The following is a 24,318-nucleotide window of genomic DNA, read 5'->3' as shown; positions in this document are numbered from 1 at the left end:
AAAAGAACCATAATTTAAATAAAGAAGGTAAAGGTAACACAAAAGAAAAAGGAAAAGAAAAGAAAAAGTTCACATAGAAGTTAAGATAACAAGCTTGTGAGAGAGAGTACATAGTTATAATTCACTATAACCTACAACATTCTGAAGAAGTACACAGAAGGAGAAACCACACTGGATAGTACACATTATTACAACATAAGTTCTTGTTCTAGAATCTACAATCACCTTGCCTTGTATTCCATTGAATTTGAACCATTGAAACAAAAGTTCAGAAGAAAGCCCTGCTACCATAAAATACGCGCGAGTTGTTACTCTTCGGTGTCTTCTCCTCAGTGCTCGAATTCCCTGAACTAGTTGCCTCAGTTTTTATGTCCATAGGAAGCTTCATTTTGGCCAATGACTCAGTAAATTGCTGCATGCTTTTGTTGTACATGTCTACTATATCCTGCTGCACCAAATTCGGTTCTGGGACAAGGTTCACAGTAACAACAGGCTTAGGGAATGACACACTTGGAAGAACCCCATTTGAGGAATCACTCTCACCATCTATAGCATCCACATTTTTAGCATCTTTGGTGCTGGAAATTTGTTCCTGACCGGGAGACTTGGAATTAGCAGCAGCAGCTTCAGATGATTCTGAGCTTGCAGGCACAGGAGAGGTGACACCATTTGTTGACACACTGCTGGGTGGGGAATCAACCTTGGGAGGAAGCTGAACAGACTCAACACTGCAAGCAGAGAAGCTTTCCACGAGGCGAACGCCCGCTTCAGAGCTCTGATTCTCACCATCAGAAGTTGCCAAGCTATCAGCAGAGCACTGAGTCTCCTCACAGGGAATGCCGAAATACTCCGACGCCATCAAGTGATCTTCATTCACAATCTTCGGATCAGGGAACTCAATCTTTTCCAAATCCCTCGTCAGCGACTCACCCGTCTCGGAGTCCTGCGCTCCAACCTCCTTAGGAATTGTAGAAATCGCCATAACATCTGGCGAAGCACCAGTGTAAGAAAGCGACAACTGAACAAAACCGGCCGGAGAATGGAACAAATCAGTTGAAGAAAGAGAGAACTCTTTCTCCAATTTCCCATCCTGAATTAGCAGTACCTCAGACAAAGGCACCAAAGCAAAACCAAGCAACTGGTCCTCAAGGTAATTCTTGACCCTGCTAAGCATCCAAATCTCACATTTGAGTGAGGAATCAATAGTCCTAACACTAACCCTTAGATTCTCATTGAACACTGGGTTCCTTCCTCCACCATTGATGGTCTTGGTGGAAACAGTGTCATCAGGGTTAGAAGTGAGGCAAATCTTGGCATAAACATCTTGCTTATGGTATATGCAGATGTTCTGAATGTCCCTAGCTTGGTGTATATATACATCAAGCATGCCAATTGAATCTTCATCCCCATTTGACATCACAGCCTCTTTTCCATTCACCTCAAATACATCATCATGCTTGTGCTTCTCAGTACCCTCATTCAAGACCAAGCTCTTGAATGGTGACACAACAGAATGTGGTGAATCCATGGTGAATGTATACCTGGCAAAGCACAATAGCTTCAAGGAGGGAAGTAAAATAATAATAAAGTCACTTAAAGTATAAATCTAAACACAAATGATGATTAAACCTTAAATCCAAAACTCTCACAAAGAAAAAAGTACTACCTAGGCTTAATGATTCTTATATCCAAATTCCCAACAAAAAGGTACTATATCAGATACTAGGGTTTAAACAGATCCAAGAAAAGTAACAAACTTTCAGCACATGCAAATAACAGAAACAAAAATTAAAAAGAAAATAAGAAAATTTAAGAGTAGAAGAAAGGGAGCAGCAACCAACACTTGAAGAACTAAACTTGACACAAAAATGGGAAGCTTTGAGCCTTTGAACTTGAATTTACTTAAAAGAGTTGAGAATCAAGAAGCAGAAGCACCCCCCAAAATTGAAACTTGTTTGTGGTGAAACTGAAACACACTCAAATTCAGCAGCATGCAGCAAGGATATAAATAAGAACAGGGGCAATCAAAAGAGGGTAGTGCCAAATTTTCCTCAGATTCCAATAAAGCTGACAACTTTAATTGTTCTTCTGCTTCACAGAACACACTTTCAGCGGAATCCAAGGGAGCAAAAACAGGGAAAAGCAAAACAAAGAAAGAGGGGCACGGTGACCAAAGTCATGTCACAAGAATCACACCACACTACTACTCCTCCTTCCAGCACTACAATCCAAACAAGAAAAAAAAAAAGCGGGAATAATAATAATAATAACAATAATTCACAATTAAGAGCATGATAATACTAATAATAAGAAATCTCAACAAGTTCAAACATAGAAGAGGGTGTGCTTTTATTATCATTACCTGTCCTTGCTTTAAAAGTCAAAGTGGTTTTATTCACAATCAGAGGTCAGAGGATGATGACCCAGTTCCTGAATCGAGGCAGTGATGGAGAAACAACAAGAACAACAGCAGAAAGAAAATTAAAGACAAAAAGAAAAATAAATAAAGGTGTGAACTTTGTATAAAGGGGGAAAAAGTGTGGCTGCTGAGAATGATGAAACCTTTCAGGTGAGTGTGTACATGGATTGGAGCCTAATCAGAGAGTGCAAGTGCGAGTAGTGTAATTAGAATTTGGAAGAGCCTATATAAATTATAAGGGATAATGCTACACACACAGAAAGATTTAATTAAAGAAAAAAAAAAGCATTTAAAAAATAAGAAAAATAAATAAAGCTTGTATTTTTTTTTTTTTTTTGGTTGCCAAGGTAACTACCGTCTATCGTTACTACAAAACCAAATCTTTTGTCGGAAAAAAGAGAGTTCACTTGTTCGCTTAAGTAAGTGTGAGGAATTTGAATTCTATTTTGTGCATGCAATAATTTATTGGCCAATAATAGACCTTTAAATAGAGTTTAGATCTGCAACGAATTAATTCTTAACGTGTTGGATTGAAAAATATCGTAAAAAAAAAAGGACTTAATTTAATAGTTAATACAAACCATGGAATACAAACACCTGATTGAGTTATGGGATTTGTGTGTCTGAAATATGTTAAACATGACATCTATTTTGTTTCAGCAATGCTCTATCTAGTTAAGTCATTTTAGTAATTAAGATTAATCATATTAGTTTAACAAATTAAATATTGATAATCATATATTTTAGTTAAAAAAAAGAGCGTAAGTAGAAAAAGAAAGATTTAATTATAAAAATAGTGTTCATTTAATATTTTTTATTTGCTTAACATGTATGGCTACATATTTTACTGTATTTTAATAAAAAATAATATATTTTAAATTATTTTTAACACAATTAATTACAATTTATTCGATTTTATTTTTAAAATTATTAGTTATTATTTATTAATATAAAAAATTATTCCCTTCTTCTCAAATTTTTTTTCTTTTTATTTTTACTTTTGCAAATACCGTCTTTTAATTCCAAAGAGTTTAATTAATTTTTGCTTATTATATTCTCTATTTTAAATAAAATTTAAAATTAGCGAAAAGAAAAATAATACCAAAGTACTTTTATTTTTCTCTTTTATTAGTTATATGTGTAAGAAAATGTAATAATTTTTTTAATAAATATGTATAATTAAAAAGAAACGAAGCAAAGAGTATTTAAAATAATTTATATAACTACAAAATATTTAAAATATAAAAAACTAAGTTTATACATCATATTAATAGAATAATAAAATATTATTATAGTTAATCTAAAAAATAAATTTATGTTATATTTATATATATTGTGTTCTTATAAAAAAAATTAAAGTAATATGTACATATATTTTATATCTTATCCGGTCATGTATAAAATATTTTTTAATTAAAAAATAAATTCGTCTTATCTGATGACAGAATAAATAATAAAGTGTTAAAATATAAATTTTTTAATGCGTGTGTATATTTATAATTTTAATATTTATTTTATTTATTTAAAAAAATTCTTAAAATTCGAACTCACATTCTTAAAATTTAAATTTTCTATTATTATAAAAATTAAAACTTTTATGTTATAAATGAATAATTAATTAATAGGATATTTTGTCCTAGTAGTTGCTGTTGCATAGCTGAGGAGGAGATGGGGTAGGGGACAAACCGCCCCACGCCATGGCCCTTAACAGACCAATCATACTTCATTTCAGTGGGTTCTTGTAAGTGGGGTATCATGTTTTCTCTTTTTTCATTTTTCTTTTTCCTCTTCCTTATTATTAAAAATCATAATAATTTATCTTTATTGTTATTATTTTCAAAAATATTTAGTTACATTCTAAAATTAATAATTTATTATACAATAAATAAAATTTCAAATATTTTAAGACAATTACAATATTTTAAAATTATTCAACAATTTATATTCATCCACATACAACTTAAAAAAGTATTTTTTAGATGTTAGTTTATTACGAATATTTATTTATTTATAAATATTAAAAGAAAAATATTTTTTATTTTTAAATTTAAAAATAAATTTGTTCTTCTTAGAAAATATAAAATCATCCTTCACCGTACAAAATACATGACATTTAAGTCTTTCGTGCAATTACCTAATAAAAAAGTAGCGAAGTGAGTTTACGTGGAAGTTAGAATGCTTATGTGTAGTCCATGTGGCCATGTCCATTATAGTACTTAGTTGGTCCATTGTAAAAAAATTTGAGAATGACTGGGATCCCATACTTCAAAATTATACTGTTTTGTGACGATACAAAAATAGGAACTTTATTGTTGCGAATGTCTTAAATGGCCACAGGGATGAAAGTAAAATTTTGTACGAGAGTGTTAATCAAATTCATCATTTTTATATGAAAATTCGTTAATTCTCATAATTGATTCAACCTTTTAAACAGCATCAGAGCCAATAAGATTAGAATGCAATTCTCCTCCCGCAGCTTGAATTCTCGAAATAATAGAGTAAATTAAGGAGAATTTAGAGGAGAATCGAAGAAGCACGAAATTAGAGACATTTTCATTTGTACAAAGCAATTCTTTGAAAATTTTGAAGCATTGGGATGCGATAGCACTACATTGGACATAAGAAAAATAAGTCAAGAGAATGTGAGAAAGAGATGTGAAATTAATAGAGTTGGAAGGAACTTTACCTCAGGTGAAAGAGTGGTGGTGCGAAAGAATAGAAGATGTTCATAGAGGACAATAAAAAAGAAAAAGCCATGCGAGTATTAGGATTTTGAATGAAATGGATTGAAATTGGAATTGGAATGGAGACAAGTTGGCTGAAGTGAGTGTGGTGAAGAAAAGTAACAAAAAATCGTTAGTTTAATCAAGTTGTCGTGCAAATTATATTATTTACAGTTATGCTTAATGTATACTAATACAATTTGCACTACATAATTCCATCCATTTCTCTTCTCTATTCTCTATCTCTATCCTCTGTCTATTATTATTACTAATCACTCCTTTCACTTTCACTTTACCTTCTTGTTTTTATCTATTTATTTATAAATATTAGAAAAAATAGATAAATTTTAAAATTTTTAATTCAAAAATAAATTTGTCTTTCAAAATTAAAAAATATAAAACCATCCTTCACCTTATAAAATATATGACATTTAGGTCTTTTGTGCAATTACCTAGTCAAAAAATAACAGAATAAGCTAATGTGAAAACTAAAATGCCTACGTGTCGTCCATGTGGCCATGTCCATTATGATACTTACTTGGTTCGTGTAAACAAATTTGAGGATGAATAGGACCCCATACTTTAAAACTATGCCATTTTGTGGTCATACAAAAATAAGAACCTTATCGTTACGAATGTCTTAAATGGCCACGGGGATGAAAGTAAAATCTTGTACGGGAGTGTTAATCAAATTCATCATCTTTATATGAAAATTCATTGATTCTCATAACTGATTCAACCTTTTAAACAACATCAATGCTAATCGGATTAGAATGCAATTCTTCTCCTGCAACTTGAATTCTAGAAGCAGCAAAGTAAGTTAAGAGAAATTTAGAGGAGAATCAGAGAAGTGCAAAATCGGAGGCATTTTCATTTGTATGACGTAATTTTTTGAAAAAATTGAAGCGTTGGGATGCAACATCACTATATTGTACATAAAAAAAAGTTAAGAGAACCTGAGAAAGGGATGTTGTAAAATCTGAGAAAAATTAGATTTAATAAATTAATTAATTAAAATTGCATTAATTAGGATTAAGAAGTCCGGAATATATAAAAATATTAGAACTTAAAATTTAGTGATGTACGGTAAAGATTGAATTAAGAAAATTAAATTGAGCGCCAAGATATAATGATTTTAGAAAAAATGCGTATTGGCGTTAAAATAATTGTACCAGTTTAAAGTTGTCCGGTACTACGAGTGAGACAATTAATTATGAGTGAGGAAGGTCAAGAAACTAAAATTTATAATTTGAGGGAGTAAAAATAATTAGGATACGAATTAAAACGCTAATTTTAAAGGTTTTGGCCCAAAATTGGGCCAACGGGCTAAAACAGTGAACCTGGCCCATGCTGACCCCAAGAACCCAAGCCCAATCACTTAAAATACTCCCCATACTCACCAAAGTTCAGTTATGCACATTAAGAGAGGGAGGGGGCGGACAAGAGGAGAGTAGAGAGTGAGAAAACTTTAATTTACCATTCTCCTCCAACTTTAATCACTTATAACTTTTGATCCGGAGTTCCGATTGACAAGTAGCTTGTGGCGCTACATTTGTCTTGGAACTCTCTTCAATTCTATCTGAATATCTTGGTGAGTAACTTAAAATCTTAGCTTCTGTTTTCCATTCAAAGATAATTTCGCCTTTGAGTTTGGGTATTGAGGATTTTTGGTGATTTTGATATTATATGAGTTCTCTAGCTTGTGTTCTTGGTGGTTTCCATCACCAATTTCACTGGGTAAAGGTAAGAATTCCTTTTTTCCCTCTTGTTTCATCAATTTATGTAAACCCTAGTTTTTTATATTGTGCAAAATTGTATGATTTGGTATTAGATTGAGTATTTGGGAGTTTAGCTTGGTGAAATTGTAGAACTTGGACTTGGACATTGGTGTGAACCAACTTGAGGCTTGGAAAATTTGGAAAGGAAAGCTTGAAAGCTTGGAATTTGCGATATTAAGGTATGAGTTTAAGTTCTGGATAAGTACCATGTAGTGTGACGTGAAATTCTAAGCTAGTGGACTTAGGATTATTGTTAAATTGTTGTGGTTAGTTGTTTGGTTTAGTAGAATTTTGATATATGTTAGTTGATGATTGAGTTTGAATGAGATTGAATAAATATTGTGAATTGATTGCCTATTGAGGTATTGATATGAAAATTGAGCTGGAAGCCGTGATAGGATGAGGAATACCCTATGAGGTAAGTTAAGGTAAGTGGTGTGAAATGTTGTATGAGAATGAAATATTTAATGACGATTGGTTGTGAATTTTGTTTGTATGAGTGTTTATGTTAAGGTTGTCTTGAGACAATGATTAAACGGGTGTTGAATGATTAGAAAGGGTAGATAATTGATAAATGTATGTTGAGGGAGTTAGAAGTGGTATTGGAACCGTTTTGAACTGAATTAGAACTGGAATTGGTGAAAATTATTATGCATAAATTTTTAGGTAAAAATGAATTTTTGACAAAATTTGACGAGCCATAATTTGGCCTTCGGACCTCTAAATTCTATGAAACTTATTTTAAATGAAAATTGAGTTTGTCTATTTTATGACATTCGAAGAACGGACAGAAAATAATTTTTAACAAAAAAGTTATGAACGTTTAAAAATTTGGTTTCAAAACAGAATTCTGCAGAAGTTGTAGAATTTTGAGGTCATGCGTATGCATGATGGACATTCCATATTTTAAAAGATTTTGTGCCAGTACTATGCATACGGCCAAAAATGGACTCGTGCGTACGCACGCGCGACCACCCTTTTTTCAAAAAATATGTTTTTAATTGTTTTAGCCTATCCAATTCACTTTTAACCCATGTAACCTTTATTTGAGAACCGATAACTAGTTTCTAGGATTTGGAAAGAATCTTATGCCTTTAAACAATTTTCTTAACTTTCAAACTTTCGTAAATCCTATAACGGGTATAAAGCCGGTGAATTAGAGGGTATAAAGTTTTGGGAAGAAAAATATTGAGTTGAAGTGAGTCGTAAGTGATTGCAGGAAGGAATTGATATAAAAAGATGATGAGGATGAGTTGATATGATTGGATAATGAGAATGAGTTGATATGATTGGATGATGAGAATGAGTTAATATAATTGGATGAAGAGAATGAGTTTGGTTGATATTTTAGCTTTCGGGGTAGATGCAAGGATTATGGTTTCGTCTTGCTTGCTCCTGGTTGGTATTTGAGCTTCCTGGGTAGACGCAAGAATTGTGGTTACGTCCCGCTTACTCCAGGTCGGTATTTTAAATTTTTTGGGTAGATGCAAGGATTGTGGTTTTATCCCTCTTACTCCAAGTCAAAATTTGAGCTTTTTGGGTAGACGCAAGGATTGAGGTTTGTCCCGCTTGCTCCGGGTTGGTATTTGTTGACCCGCAAGATGTGGTTGGGCACTTAGACCTTTCTAGATAATTCCTCCAAATGAAGGGGGTTGCGTGCACTGAGGCAGCGTTTGGTTTCAAAGACACAGACACAGAGACATGGACACGCTAGAACATGTTCTGTGTTTGTTTGTTGAGACACAAATTTTCGATGGACATGTTAGTACACAAGTATACACAAAATACATGTATTCAGTGTACTTCCAAAATATTGAGACACAGAGACACAATCAATTAGACACAATTTTTTACTCATTTACCCCTTATTAATTTCTTAATCCTAATTCTTTTTTCTCTTTCTCCTTCTCCAATCACCATAACCGTTCTCCTTCCTCCTTCCTCCTTTCTTCCTCCTTCCGCCGTCGAATCCCGTCGTCCAGATTTTCCGTCAGCGTTGCATCTCTTCGTCCAGATCCACCACTGCCGCCGCCGCGACTCCCCCTTTGCCCAGATCCACGTGTCGCCGCCGCGTCTCCCCCCTTTGCCTAGATCCACGTGCCGCCGCCGCTGCGTCTCCCTCTTCGTTCAGATCCGAGCGGTGCCGCTGTGTCTCCTCCTCCGTTCAGATCCGAGCGGTGCCGCTGTGTCTCCTCCGTCTAGATCCGCGCGCCGCCACTCGCTCCTCCTTCGTTCAGATCTGCCGTCGCCGCTACGTCTCTTTTTTCGTCCAGATTTGCAGCTGTTGCCTCTCCTCCCTCTTCGCGATGCCCACGACCGCTTTTCCCTCTTCCTCTTCGAGTTTGCTATTGTGGCATCTTCCTCTACCTTGATTCTTCTCTTTTCACAGTTTGCTCTTCAGTTATTTTTTTTCTTCCTTTTTTTTCTGTTGAAAAATAAAAATTCTTGTTGATTCTTATAAAATTTTTGCTAATTAATTTGTGGTGAATTGTGTGTGATGATGATTCTGTAGTGGTGGAGATGGTGGATGATAGTGGTAACAATGGTGGCTGATTTTTTTTATAAGGATAATATGGACTTTTTCTAATTTTATTGTGTCTTGTTCAATATTTACCAAACACAGTACATAGACACTAATAATTTGTGTCTATGTCTTTAATGTCAATGTCTCTGTGTCTTTGTCTCAAGAGATACATGAACCAAACACTGCCTAAGGGACTGTCCAGGGATCGCTACTGGACATGTTGGGTTTGGCTGTATAACCGACATGCATAATTTACATTTGTGTATTTTGATTGGGTGTGCATCTTGTATTTGGCTTGCCTTATTGATTAATTGTATCTATATGCTATTTGATCTAATTGTTCTATCTGTTCTCTATATTTGTGTATTCCTTGTATTGCTTTGTATGTGTTTGAACAACTGAGAAATCGCTCATACTGGCAGTGGTGACGCTGAGGGTTGTTCTTGATGAGAATGTGTTGGTTGGAGGTTTGCTGAAAATTAAGTTTTTATACCGAGTTACTGAATCATATACTGATAAACTGTGATATTGAAAAGTGAAAGGATGAGAGGTGTTGTGAAGGACTGAGATTATAAATTTGTAGTATAGTGGAATGCTTAGCTTAATTACCCTATTTTCGGTTTAATGAGAACCTTAGGCGTGGATCAATGAGATGTTGGAGATTAAAATTTTTTAGAGAGTTCCTGTTACCTTATATTGCATCGATTCAGCATTTTTACCCTCTTGGGAACCCCTTGAGTTGGGTTCTCACCCATATATTATTTCTGTTTTTTTTTCATATGTAGGTCCCAACGCTCCTCAGTGAGCAAGAGTTTTACTTGGAAGATAGTGAAGAAGACTTTTATTTCCGTTTTGGTTTTAGATTCTCTTCTCCTTTTAGAAAAGAACTTACATGATGTATTTTGGAGAGATAGGGCATATTTATCAAACTATTTTATTGTGGTAACTCTTTTTGGTTTCCCACGGTATCCCCCAACCCGGCAGGTCAAGGAATAATCCGTCGCGGTACTGAGCTCCATTTAAGGGTTTGCCGCTGGCCAACGGATTGCTGCATGCACAAGGCGGGTTATTGTTGTGGTAACTCTAGCCGGTCTAATCTTCATGAGCTGAGACTAGTAGATATTTATATATACTTATATATGTCTCTTACTCTTATTCTTCATTCAAGTTTTTATTTATTTTTTTTTCCGACGCGCTTACGCATGTTTTTTAGCGTGAATGTTTGTCGATTTGTCTTTTATCCGAGGTTTAAATCCTCTTATAGGCTTCTAGCTTAATATCTTCTTCTATACATAAGTATTTATATCTCATCTTTGTGTCATAGCACCAAAACCCCCCATTGTTTTATGACTTAAGTATATGACTTTGGAGGGTAGGATGTTACATTATGGTATAAGAGCAATTCATCCTTGTGAACCTGAGGATGGACTGCCTATGCTTTCAACATATTCTGAGTCACGTTATGTGTTATTTAGGATATCTGATTGATAAACATAGCTCAAAGTTCATGAGCATACTTTTGAGAATTTGAAGCATTTACTTGAGATATCGAGGCTAATCACCTTGATGTCGCTTGTTCGGTGTGGACAAGACACAAATAGCATCTCGTGGACGTGAGCGCAGTCGAGGACGAGATTGAGAGTGATTATAGCCTAAACTGGTTGAGAGTGAAATTTTAATGTGGATATCCATATTTTAAGTTGGATTTAATTGGAGTATATGGTGACTGAGATAACATTTGATATTTGGTAAATTGTTTAGTGAAGAGGCGGGTAGAAATAGAGGAAAATGAGTGAGCATGGCTTAGGCTTGAATTTGGTCGAGTTTGACATTGATTGGCATTTGATTTTAATTATGGTAAATGGAATTCATTGGTTGTCTACTATGTTAAGTTACGATTTTGTGCTTGAAGGTGAAGAACCTGATGAGTGGATACCCTAATTGTTGTTGAGGTCCTAGGTAATGTGATTATTGGAATTGAGAATTTTAACAAGAATTGATGAATATAGATTTCTATTGACGTTGAAGATTAGAGTACAAAATCATGATTGATTGATGTGAATAATAACTATGAATTTTTCTCAGGTTGATTAAGGCATCAAGGCGCTTAAGGTTTAGGATTTTTGAGGTTTAAATTAATTTCGAGGAATAAGATTTTGATTTGAACCTAGAGATACACTAAGGCCCTAACTTGTGATTTGAGTTTTAGGATGAATAATTAGATTCTTAATTGCTAACAATCAAAGTGATGTAGCGAAAATTGAAGGAAGTGTAGTCCTCGATGGTCGGAACCTGATGATGCTAAGTACATGGTGACTTGATAGCATTATAGCTATTATGACGTGAAAGAAATATGATTTAAGGTGTGTTGTTAGTATAGGTGAACTGTAGTGGAGAGGAATATCGAGAATTTATCCTTTTAACTGCTAATTTGTTAGGTGAGGAGCAAAGTTTAGATCAAATCCCTTTCATAAAAGAGTTTTTTAAGGTATTTCCTAAGGATGTACTAGAATTTCCACTTTAGAGAGAGATTGAATTTGCGATAGACTTAGTGCCGAAAGTATGACCAACTACGATTGCACCATATAGGAGAAAGGACTATTAAGTAAGTTTGCGGATCTTATATTGAGTATTAAGGAAGTTTCACTGGTTAAGGTTGTTTTGAGTTGAGAAGCCCTGGAGGAGCATGTATGGAAATTAGATATGAATGTGAGGAAGGAATATCCGAGTTATTCACGGGTAACTAAATTTTGAAGACAAAATTTTTACTATAGGTGAAAGAGTAGTGGTGCAGAAAAATAAAAGGAGATGCTGATAAAGGACGACAAAAAAGAAAAAATCATGCGAGTATTAGAATTTTGAATGGAAGGGATTGGAATTGGGATTGGGATTAGAATTGAGACAAATTGGTTGGAGTGAGGTGAAGAAAGCAACGAAAGATTATTGGTTTAATCTAGTTGTGCAAATTATGACATTTACAGTTATTCTTAATGTATGTTAATACAATTTGCACTACATAATTCCATCCCTTTTTCTTCTCTACTCTTTACCTCTTCCATCTGTCTGTCATTATTATTAACTAGAGTGAGATCCGTGCAATACGCAGAGAGATAGATTATTTATACTATATAGTATATTTTAATAAATGTTATATTAAAAATATTTTAGAGACATAAGTTATTTATATTAAAGTTATACAAAACTGCATTTTTCATTTTTTTTTAATTTTTTGATTTACATTAATGGCTACACTTTTTTTTTTTGGTAGTTTTTTTGTTTGTAAATAATTAAAAATAATAAATAAATGAGAATGAAAAATATATAAAAATGTTATATTAAATTTAAAGAATTTTTGACAATTAGTATGAGAGATTAAAAAATGAAGAGTAGTAAGAGTTTTAATATGTATAAGTTATAGAATTTGAATATTTCTAACTGAAATTTTTTATAATTATTATTATTATGACACTTTTAATGTATGCATGTTTATTGCATTTAATTAATACTTGATGTTTCAATTGAATAATAATAGATAAGAGTTTTTTGTTTTAATTTTTTTAAAATATTTTACTAAATAGTGATTGGTCGATTTTCATCTTTTGCTAAGTCATTAGAATTGCTGATGTGTCATCATTAGCAAAGAAAAGACGGCTTAAACTCATTGTGGATATTATATTAAATTTAAAAAATTTTTGACAATTAGTATGAGAGATTAAGAAATGAAGAGTAGTAAGAGTCTTAATATGTATAAGTTGTAGAATTTGAATATTTGTAACTGAAAGTTTTTATAACTATTATTATTATGACACTTTTAATGTATGTTTATTGTATTTAATTAGAACTTGATGTTTCAATTGAATAATAATATATAAGAGTTTTTTGTTTTAATTTTTTTAAAACATTTTACTAAATAGTGATTGATTGATTTTCATCTTTTGTCAAAGTCATTAGAATTGTTGATGTGGCATCATTAGCAAAGAAAAGATGGCTTAAACTCATTGTTGATAGAGTTGGTTTCAGCTTTTAAATAGATAGATAGATAGATAGATAGATAGATAAATAGATAGATAGATACATGCAAATGATTTCATTTTCATCCTACATAGCAAACAATTACAACAAATTATACGGATTTTTTCCTATTAATTAGCTATGAGTAGCAACAATTAGAATAAAACATGTTATAAAATAATTTATACACACCTAAAGTGAAAGCTGAATTGGCAATATTTATTAATCTAAGACATAGCTTTCTCTTCAAAGGTTGTAAAATTATTATTGAAGTAATTTTTTTTTTAAATTATCCCATGAAGTATTAAAAATACAAATAGGCTTCTCAATTTTTTTCTCAACAATTTGATTTAACTAATGGATTGGACAATCTTATTACACAATAAAATTGGAAAGATATTCATATTTTTTTATGGATTGCAAAATTACTATTCATGTGATTTTTTGACCTAAAAATTATCCTTTTTTTACCGATTTTTATGATTTTAAATATAATACAAAATATTTTATTTAAATCCTACAATGATTTCTAAACAATTACAAAAGAAACTTTTTTCTATTCGTACCAAAAATCAATACAAAAAAAGAATAAAATATGTTATAAGACTCTTTTGTACTAACCTGGACTGGAAGCTAAATTGGCACTCTCTTCGACCGGAGATATTGCTTTCTCCTCATTTTGCATTGTCTAAATTGGATAGATCTAAGTGTTTCAAATAATTGTGTTTCTACATTTTTAAAATAGGCATCAAAATTACTTTATGAATCAATTTACAATAAAATAAGGAAGGTGCAATAAAAATTATGTTAAACAAATTAAGCTGCAGAATCATATGTCGGAGGCACATATCTTCTTGTCTTCTTCTTTTTTTTTTTTTTGAAAGGATTGTTTTTCGCCTCTTTAATCTAGCAATTTTGGGTATTAACTTTTCCAGTCTGTCATTACCACTGCTGAGATCCAGAATCGAGCTCCGACAGGAAAACCGCAACAGGAGGAATGGAGTTTGGCCTGGTTTCTGCAATTTATGCAATGTGGCTCCATTGAAGATGGACATCGCGATGGACAATTTGTTTCGAGAAAAAAACAATGGCTCATAGGACCGGAAGAGGATGTAGGTAGGAAAAAACAATGGCTCATGGGATGGTACGGAGAGGTGCGAAGAGGAGGAGGGTTTCTAGAAGTATGAGAAAGGTAAACGATTTTTTTGGGGTAAATGTTAATTTGTGTTTTTGTTTTTTAGAAATAAGGATTGATTTGGAAAAAGTTAAGTTGTTGGTTTTTATTGTGTTTTTTAGTTTTGTTTTGTATTTTTTTGTTTGAAAATAAAAGTTGATTTGGCAAGATTTGATTGGTTGATTCTAACATTTTGCCAAGTAAGCAATGTTGCTGACATGACGTTCGTAGAAGAAGAGGAATAGCTTCAAAGTAATGTGGGTAAACTTATGTATCTACTTTTATATATTAAGAATAGATTACTCGTTCCACTTTCACTTTACCTTCTTGTTTTCTTTCTATTTATTAATTAAAAAATATTGATACAAAACTATTGTTATATTCTTAAAATATTTATAAAATACACAAAATAATATTCTCATTACAAAATATATATGCATAAAAAAATATAAATACATAAAAAATAAAATAAATTTTAAATACAGAAAAAAATTAAAATTTGTCAACTTACATAAATAGGATGATCCAAATAGTTGATAATATGTTCTTCGGACGTCATATAATTACGTACCATTTTTTTTAATCCCTTAAACTAATATTTTTTTCTTTCGCCGTATAAATTTAACTCACTACTACTCACTACACTCTCCTCACTACAACCTACACACTAACACGGACACACTTCTTTCTTTCCTTCTCTCTTATTTTTGGGCTTCTGTGTGATGAATGGGAGAAGAAGAGAGCCGAAGAATGCATATATATACATGAAGGAGGCACATTGGCGCTGGTTCCCGGGGTGGGAGGCTGTCCCTTGCATGCAGGCAGGCCTGCAACATGCCTCCCGCGTGGTGCAGCAGCAGCATTAGAACTCCGCGAAATCCTGTTGCGCTTCAGGAGCCTCCAGGTAGCACGCCCCTCCGTGGTGAGTCAGCATGTCCTTGGCGTGTTGATGACGTGCCGCCACGTCGCTCTCCCGCTTAGCCACTACATCCCAAGCGTGTTGAGAGTGAGCTCCACCCATCAACAATTCTCTTTCTTAGTCAATATCCGGCCAATACACCACCATAGCATCTATAAGAAAAATAAATTCCGCTATACTTGCAGTTTAAGTTACATGGTAGTATTTCTTGTTGGGAAGGAAGAAAAAAAATAAGTACATCAGTAACATGATTTCGGCCATTATATATAGAACTTCGATAACTGGCAGACAAAGAAATCAAAGCACTTTTTCATTTGTCTTTTTGGTAGTATTTGTTTTCAAAATTTAAAATTAAAATTAAAATAGAAAATTAATATTGTGTTTAATAATTAAAGATTAAAATTAAAATTTTAGTCCTTTTTTATATAAAGTTTTAATCTCTTTCAATACTTCTAAATAATAAAAATATAAAAATTAAAATTTTAAAAACAAAAACTAAAATTTTAATAACGTTCTTTTTAATAATTAACAGTATTTTAATAAATATTTTTATTTTATTTTTATATTTATTTTAAATTAAATAAAATATTAAGATATAACTTAATTTTATATATTTTATACCAAAAATTTAATTTAATCACAGTTTCATAATTTTTATGTTTCGGTCTCAATTTTTCTTTTAAACACAGCTAATGTGTATAAGCACTTTCTAATCTTCCGTGATTATTGGTTGCAACAATATGTACAATGTTATCTAGCTATCATATACATATGATTAAACCCCTAATGAGTACATAAATACTGTTTATGATTTATATTTTATATATTCAGAAGATATATACCAACATACTTATTGAGATACTTATGGTAATAATTTTCATTGTGCCCGTTTTATTTTGGTGCCACATCATTCTGGCTGTTCTTTATTTTGTCGCCACTTCTTTTTTTTTTTTTTTTACAATTTAGCATGCATGATTATAAAATTTAAATAGTTTATCTAATTTTATCCGAGTAAATATTTAGTCAGTCAACTTAACATTAATCTAATTCTACAACAAGAGAATAAATTTTGCATTGATCTATGACTTGACTCATCAAAAAAATGAATATTACACAAACTCAAATTAGTTACTCTTTATGGCATAACGCTTGATAACTAGAAATCAATTATTTGTAATAAAAATTATCTTTGTGCAATTGTTTATGAATTGATTTTAAATTTTTTTAAAAAATAATTTTTAAAAATACAGTTGATACAAATAATTTTTTTTGACAAACTTAAAATATTTTAAAAATTTTAAACAAATTTTAATGAAAAAAAATCCTAATATTATCCTAACTAACAAACAAATATCCTAATATTATCTAACATGCACATTAATAGATAATTAAGTGAGAAATATATAATATAGAGTACTCATATAGGTTAAGACGTGACATTCAGGTTAATATTATAATTACTTATTTAATCTATTTATTCACATCTCCTCTCTTATTCCAACAAACAGGAACAAGACAAGCTATGTATTATTGGTATCACAAATTTCAATCTTATTTAAAAATAAATATACAAATTTGTTCAAACAAAATCAAAGGAAAGAAATAAATTTAGAAAACCATATAAAAAATCATTACCTAACCAAAAAAAGTGTAGAACTCGAGAGATTTCCTCGAACAGTAGCAAAAATAGTCCACTTATGACAAGAGCTTTTGCACCTTTTTATTTATTTATTTATTTATTTATTTTCTTTTGTGGGGTATTAAGAGCTTTTGCACTTTAATCCAAGGAAAATTTCCTTTTTCTTCGTACATGGGTCCAAAGCATATGCAATGGATCTAGAAAATTTTTGTTAATGGAAACAAAATTTATATAATATGGTAATAATTTTTATAATAAAAATAATATGTGTATATAAAAAATTAAATATTAAATTATTTATTAATTATTATATATCTGTATATAAATATATGTATTATTTAATTTATTTTTAATGTGTATTTTATATTTTAATATATATTTTATACAGATAATTATTTTTTATGTACATATAGCATGATTATTATTATGATTATATTTTGTTATTGTAAAATATAATTAGCCTTCAAAATATTTAATATACAAATTAAAACACTAACATAGTAATTTAAATAATAATATATAATTTAAAATTTTATTCTTTTAGGTTTTATATTTTTTAAAAATTTGTCATTTTTTTTAATACTGTCATCAAAATTTTTCTCTTTATATATATTATTAAACAATTATTTAAAAATTCACTTCCCAATACAATTAGAAGCCGACTCTTATTGATATTCATAGTTAAAAAGTTTTTTCAATTAATATAGTTACTACGCAAAAATTAAAGCTAATTTGAAAAGAAGATAAATAATATTCTTTTGAGTTAAATTTTAAAAAAGAACACTAATTTCGTTTAAATCCAAAAATTGATCATTCTAACGAATATCTAATATAAAATTTTTAAATTGACGATTAAGTACTAAAAATTAAATAAAAAATTATTATGAGATCAAATTTAATAATCTAATAAAAATAAATAAATATTATTATTATATATCACTCAAAAAAATTTTAAATTGTAGTGGGGTGCTTGCCCCACACCAAGGTATTTTGCAATTACTGGCAAAAATCAAATTTTGATTAGGGTGCATGGTTCTTTCCACTTTATCAATCAAACTTAAATGACTCGGTACACTTGTGAAAGTTGTTATCAAATCAGTGTTTTATTATTATTATTTTAATTATTAGAACAAAACACAATACTAAAATGTGTTTAGTAATGATGACAATTAAGTAATGATACTATGTCTCGTGAGTCGTGACATTGGTGAAAATTCTAATACACAATATTTGCCACACTGTGACTAATTGACCATGATTCCATGAACCACTGTTGCTGTTGCACCAACCTCAAACAAATTAACCACCAACACAGCCATCGTCATCTCGTCGAACCACCACCGACGGTTCTCAGCCGCTGCCAACCACTACCAGTTGTCACCAGAGTACCACTTACCCCGCTAAAAACTACTAGACCATTGCCGAACCATCAATGTACCTAACTACCTAAGGATAATTATATCCATTTAGTAATTTTTATTGTTAAAATTTGCAAAATAAAAAATAAAAAATACGAGTAAAAATAGAAATTAAAATTTTATTATTTTTATTTTTTTATAAAATTCTAAAAATAAAAAGAATAAATATAAAAATAAAAAGTAATATTATCTCTTACAATTCAGATGTGTAAGCGAGTTCGGAAGTCAATTGGTATTGGTTTGAGCCTACTATCAAAGTGTATGACTCAGGCAATTATTATTTGTGGTTGTATAAGCAACAGTTTGGTTGGGAGGAGCAGGAGAATTGGCTTTAGCTTTGGCTTTGGCACCGGCTTATTCCGAAAAAGTACAAATTTTTGATTTGGTTGTGTCTTAAGGAGGCTCTTTCTACTGCAAGTTTTCGCTTCAGAAGAGGGATGTCGTCATCGGATAGGTGCCAAGATATCTTTCTAGCCAGGAATCGATTTTACATTGTATTCGGGATTGTCCAAAAGCTCAACTTGTATGGCATAGGTTGGATATTTCTTATCATCCTTTGGATTTGAAGAACTGGTTCTTGTATCATAGCAGAGAGCATCCGTTCAAGTTCTTTTCGAGACTTTGGTAGATATAGCGAGTAAAGAATAATGACATCTTTAATCCTCATGAAACTTGACCTTTGGAAAAAAGTGATTTGTCTAGCATTAACTTTAGAAAAGAGGTTTAGAAATATTTTTGAATTACAACGTATGTCCCTTCCCTCAACTCTAAATAGTTTTTGGAATCTCCCATCCATTGGTATTTTCAAGATTAATTATGATACTAGTTATCTTGGTTCGGGTGATAGTGTTAGTTTTGCTTGTGATATTAAAAATTGTAATGAGAGTTGGGAAAGAGAGTATTTGGGAATAATTGAGAGTAATAGTATTTTTCAAGAGGAATTGTTTATTATTTGAAGAGGATATCTCTTAACTTGAGATGTAGGTCAACGAGATGTTATTTGTGAAACAGACTGTGTGAAAGTGTTTAATCTAGTTACTAATCACCATCAATTGGTGCTAAAAATAAGAGATATCATGCATTGAAATTGGCATGTTGATTTTTGTTTAATTATGAGAGATGCAAACACAGTCGCAGACACTATGACAAAGATGACAATAAAGTTACAATTTTTTCATATGAAACTTCTTTTACCTTAGAAAAAGTTTAAAAATAATTTTAAACGAGACTCTTTCTCTATTTAAATAGTTCCTTTATTTTGTTTGTTTTACTTTTTTTTAGTTTATTTCAATAATAAAAAAAAAACCATAAATCAAACGCATTCTTATTTTGTATTTCTGATTCAATATTCCTGTCTCGATGTGTTATCTAAAGTCTAAACTAAACCCAAGTTGTCTTGTCAGCCTCTTTATGATTGCTGAAACTTAAAAGTTGAAAGAATTAGTTGATAACCTGAATTGTCATTGATCAAATTGAAAACTTTGTGATTCTTGGGGCAATTTGTTTGAAGACTTTGACCCTATACTATAAATAAATAAATCTATCTTGGGTGTTTAGGCTAAACTCTAAAGCCATGTTAGAATGAATTATTTTTATTTAAAAAGTGAAAATAGCTTTTAAATTTATGTTTTTTCTCATTAGAAATTTAAATGCATAATAAGGTGTCCTAAATACATATAGAATTTGTTTGGGTATCATTTTTAAAAAAGATATTTTTTTAAATGATATTTTTTAAAAATATCTTTTATAAAAATAAAGTAATTTTATATTTGAATATTTTATATAAAAATATTTTTTTATCTATCAATTATATTTGAATAAAATAAGATAAAAATATTTTTTTGTTCATTTATTATGTGAAAAAGATTTTTTTTCTAAAAAAAAAAGATCTTTTAAAAAAGGTTTAAATACTCTATTAGTTCCTATAGTTTCGTGAAATTTTTAATTAGGTCTTTATACTCTTTTTCTTTTAATTGAGTCCTTAAACTTTTTTTTATTTGAATACCTACACCAATTTTTTTTATAGTTTGGTCCGTATACAGTTAAACCAATTACTATTAAAAGGGACCTAATTGAAAAAAAATTGGTATAGAGATCCAATTAAAAAGTATAGAGACCTAATTAAAAATTTTACAAAACTATAGGAACCAATAGAATAATTAAATCTTTAAAAGAAGATATAAATTATAACTTCTCAAAAAAGATTTTTTTTTTATTTTTTTAGTACTTTTACTTTTACTATTAAAAATTTGTCAAACACACTAAAAATTAAAAAAGATATTTTTCATTAAAAAAAATCTTTTTTATTAATTTAATGACATTCAAACAAACATGTAATATTTATGGAAACAAAATAACTTAGAAGAATTAAGTTAAATTTAATGTTTTCCAGGAAGATGAGTTTCTAATCAATAACTTTTCACACAAAACCAATGTTCGTAATAGTAATGTTAAAAATATTATATGACCTATGTTTTTTTTTTTCTTACAATTTTTTTTATTTTAACTTATACTAATCAATTTTTTTTAAAGCTAAAAAGTATTAATTCTCTAACATTCTCTCTTAAATTATAGGATAAGTTATTTAAATAAATCAAATACGTTTTAATATTATCCCATTACAACTTCCGTAAAAAACTTATATTTCAATCTTGTTTAAATTTATGTAATTTGGTAGAAATGTTAACGGATTATTACAAAAGTTATAATTAAATAATATTAAAATACATTCGATTTATTTAAATAATTTACCTTAAATTTTTTTGGGTTTTTCCTGACCTACACTCGGGCCTTGATTTCGGTTCTAATTTTAGAGATAAATTTTATGGCGAACTCGAGTTGAAGAAGTCAAGCTTTTAGCTTGAAACAAGAATGGATAGAGTTGACTCAAAAGAAAGCGTGGAGCGAGGCCTTTCTAAGGTGGGACGGTTAGCTTTCAACTCAATTCTGTTGCAGCGGCATTAGGGCTTGCAGAGAAAATAGAAATATTTTTATCATTCAATATCCCAGAAGGCCTTTGAAGTCAAATTCCCAGTTGTTTTTGCGCTGCGAGACCAATGAGGAATTCTGTAAATGCATGACCCCTCTTTATCACCGCCACCCTTCAATGTTATGGGTTTGCGACAGTAGCACCAATATCCGCTGTTTTCTCAGTTGCTGGCTTGGGATGAAATAAAATATGATTCGTGGACCGATAGCCTCAAGTGCTGATTTTTTACTTTTGGTATTGCAGCAGCTCATTCTTTTTGGTTTACTACCGATCTAAAAGTGCTTTCCTTCTAGCTTGACTTGTTCCATTAGGTATGTGGCTTTGTTGTAAGCGGACCTACCAATCATCCTCTCCCCCTTTCCCTAAGGGGAAGTGTAGGCATCAGAGAGGCCCCGCCTAGAAATGCAGGGGCTTGCCTTTCTACCTCTCTCCGTATTGCATTCATCCCCATCTTTTGATTCTTTCCATCTTTCCGTTCTCTTGGGCCCCCAAGGAATATTCCATCTTTGGGGAAAAGCACATCAGCCAGCCTTTCAAGCATCCTACTCCTTGTAATCGTATGAGTCCTGGCCTAATCCTTTAGGGCTATCAGTCAAAGTGGGAAAGATTGTTGTCTGAAAAGTACTCCATTACGTATGTATGGTAATTTTTTTCATATGCCCGTCTAAGCAAGAGTATGGATTTTTGGTAAGTCTTGGAAGTCTTGTAATGGATTCTTCTGGTTGGGTTGTAGCGCGGGTTTCCGTTGGGTGAACCCTTATCGATCTTCTTCTTGTTTGGTAAGCGGCTTCTTGCCTGGCACATTAACCTCCTTTAAGTTGATTTGACTACTCTTTGATCTCTTTCCCGCATTCTTTCATTTCTTTCGTATAGGGAGTGGATTAAGTTGACTTTCTTCCCCACTCTATAAGAAAGTTCCTTCAGCGGTCTAAGCTTCTCTGCCCGCTTTGCATTACGTATATCAGTCGATTCGGTAATCATTCCGTTAGCTCTTCATCCCGTAAGGATTCGAAGTAGTGTCTCAGTGTAACCGGCCCCGCCGGGCAGAAATCCTCTAAGAGTCCCGTAGGCTAACTTATCCCTCCGCATATTCGTTGAAGCGAGGGCCCGGTCTTTGCCCCTCATCAAGGATTTCTTCCTTTTATCGCTTCCTTGATGAAGCAGCCTTTGCCACATTCCCCTAGTCCGTCTAGCTCTCTCCTCGTGCAAGCCTTCTATTAGCAGTTCAAGCAGTCGAATCGGTAATTGCCTAATCTAATTTGTTTGCTATTCCTTCTTTTCTTCCATGAGGAAGCGGAGAGGTAGCGTGTAGGTTTGACTAATGCAACTAGTCGGCCGAAAGGGAATCAATTCTCGTGTAAGAACCCCTAGTGGCCCGGTTCGTCTGTGTCTTAGTCGTGGAAGGAGCATTGGCTTAGTCTTGAGACTCTTTAACTCCTCAGTCAAATAAGGTGTTTTCGTTCTTCCCTCAGTTGATGTCTTCGAAGTCGTAGATCGAGTGAATGCGGTTGCAGGTCTAGCGCCATCCCCGAAGCCTTTCATTTAGGTTGACTTTGCTTTCTTCTTTGTCTTCTGTCTAGTAATGGAAGGTTTGTTTAGGAACCAATCCTCATATAATAGGAAACCCGGCCTTTCTTCTTTCCTTCAGGAGGTGAAATGCTTTACATAATTACTGTAGTAGGAGCGATGTTAAAGTGAATCTTATGGTGAGATTCTTTCGGACACTATTCCATTTGTGGTTTTGTCTGCTGCTAAGATTCAATGCTTTGGATTCGATAAGCAATCCGTCTAATGGTCCATCAACTTTCCACCTTACATTCGATCTTACGAGCAATCCATTTTCTTCAGTCGAACAGTTGTTTTAAAATAGGGAGAAAAAGAATGCCGAGTATTCACATAAGTATATGATAATTTTGGATTATTTGAATAATAATACTAAACTAATACTAGTTTGGTACTAAAATACAACATCATACAAAAAAATATTAAATATTAAAAAAATTTACTAATATACATTTAACTGGATTTTTTTCTATCATTATTGGATTATTTGTTTGGGCTTGAAAAAGGGATTTTTTTTTTTTTTGTATTAATACATGTATGGAAAAGATCAATCTCTTCTAAGGAAAAAAATTGATAAAATAATAAAATAATATTTTAATTACCTTTTGATTAAGATAATAAGATTTACAAATAATTAAAGTTTTACATTGAAAGATAATTAAAATAAGTATCTTTTATTTAGATATTAAAAATGAACTACTAAATTAATTTTTATATATTTGTGTATATTTAATTATTTTATGTTTTTTCAATAAAGATAATCAACCACCAAAATAAATAAATTTATAATAGCAGAATAATTAATTTTTTTATAACAACATAAACATTCTTTTTTATAGACACCAAATATATATTCTTATACAATAAAATATCTCATATTCATATGCGTATAATATAGTTGTTATAATCTCTATACAAATTAAACTCTTTTTTGTTTTAAAATAATCAAATATGTTAGATATAATTTTGGAACCACGATGATGTGATTCATGCTCCTCATTTTGTATATATATTTTTTTACCGTGGCTAAAGGAATTTTACCAAATTCTACCAAAGTAATTTCGTATATATAAATCTAATTTTATATGTTTTTATAGAAGAACAAAATTCATCAATAATTTTATCGATAATAAAAAATTTATCTATAATAAACATTAAATT

At 31.3% G+C, this 24,318-nt stretch overlaps 1 protein-coding gene across 1 annotated transcript; it reads right to left on the bottom strand.

Annotated features, from left to right (window-relative positions):
- Positions 1–51: 51 nt before the first annotated feature.
- On the bottom strand, positions 52–2,630 carry LOC130968551 (uncharacterized). The gene is made up of 2 exons (XM_057893896.1): positions 2,363–2,630; positions 52–1,541 (listed from the first exon to the last, which is right to left on the bottom strand). The coding sequence occupies exon 2, from the start codon at positions 1,526–1,528 to the stop codon at positions 269–271; it is 1,260 nt and encodes a 419-aa protein (XP_057749879.1). The 5' UTR covers positions 1,529–1,541; positions 2,363–2,630; the 3' UTR covers positions 52–268.
- Between the last annotated feature and the right edge of the window lie 21,688 nt (positions 2,631–24,318).

Source organism: Arachis stenosperma, chromosome 1 (genome assembly GCF_014773155.1).
Source record: "Arachis stenosperma cultivar V10309 chromosome 1, arast.V10309.gnm1.PFL2, whole genome shotgun sequence".
Lineage (NCBI taxonomy): Eukaryota > Viridiplantae > Streptophyta > Magnoliopsida > Fabales > Fabaceae > Arachis > Arachis stenosperma.
Note: the sequence above shows the minus strand (reverse complement) of the source record. Positions and strands in the feature narration are given on the sequence as shown.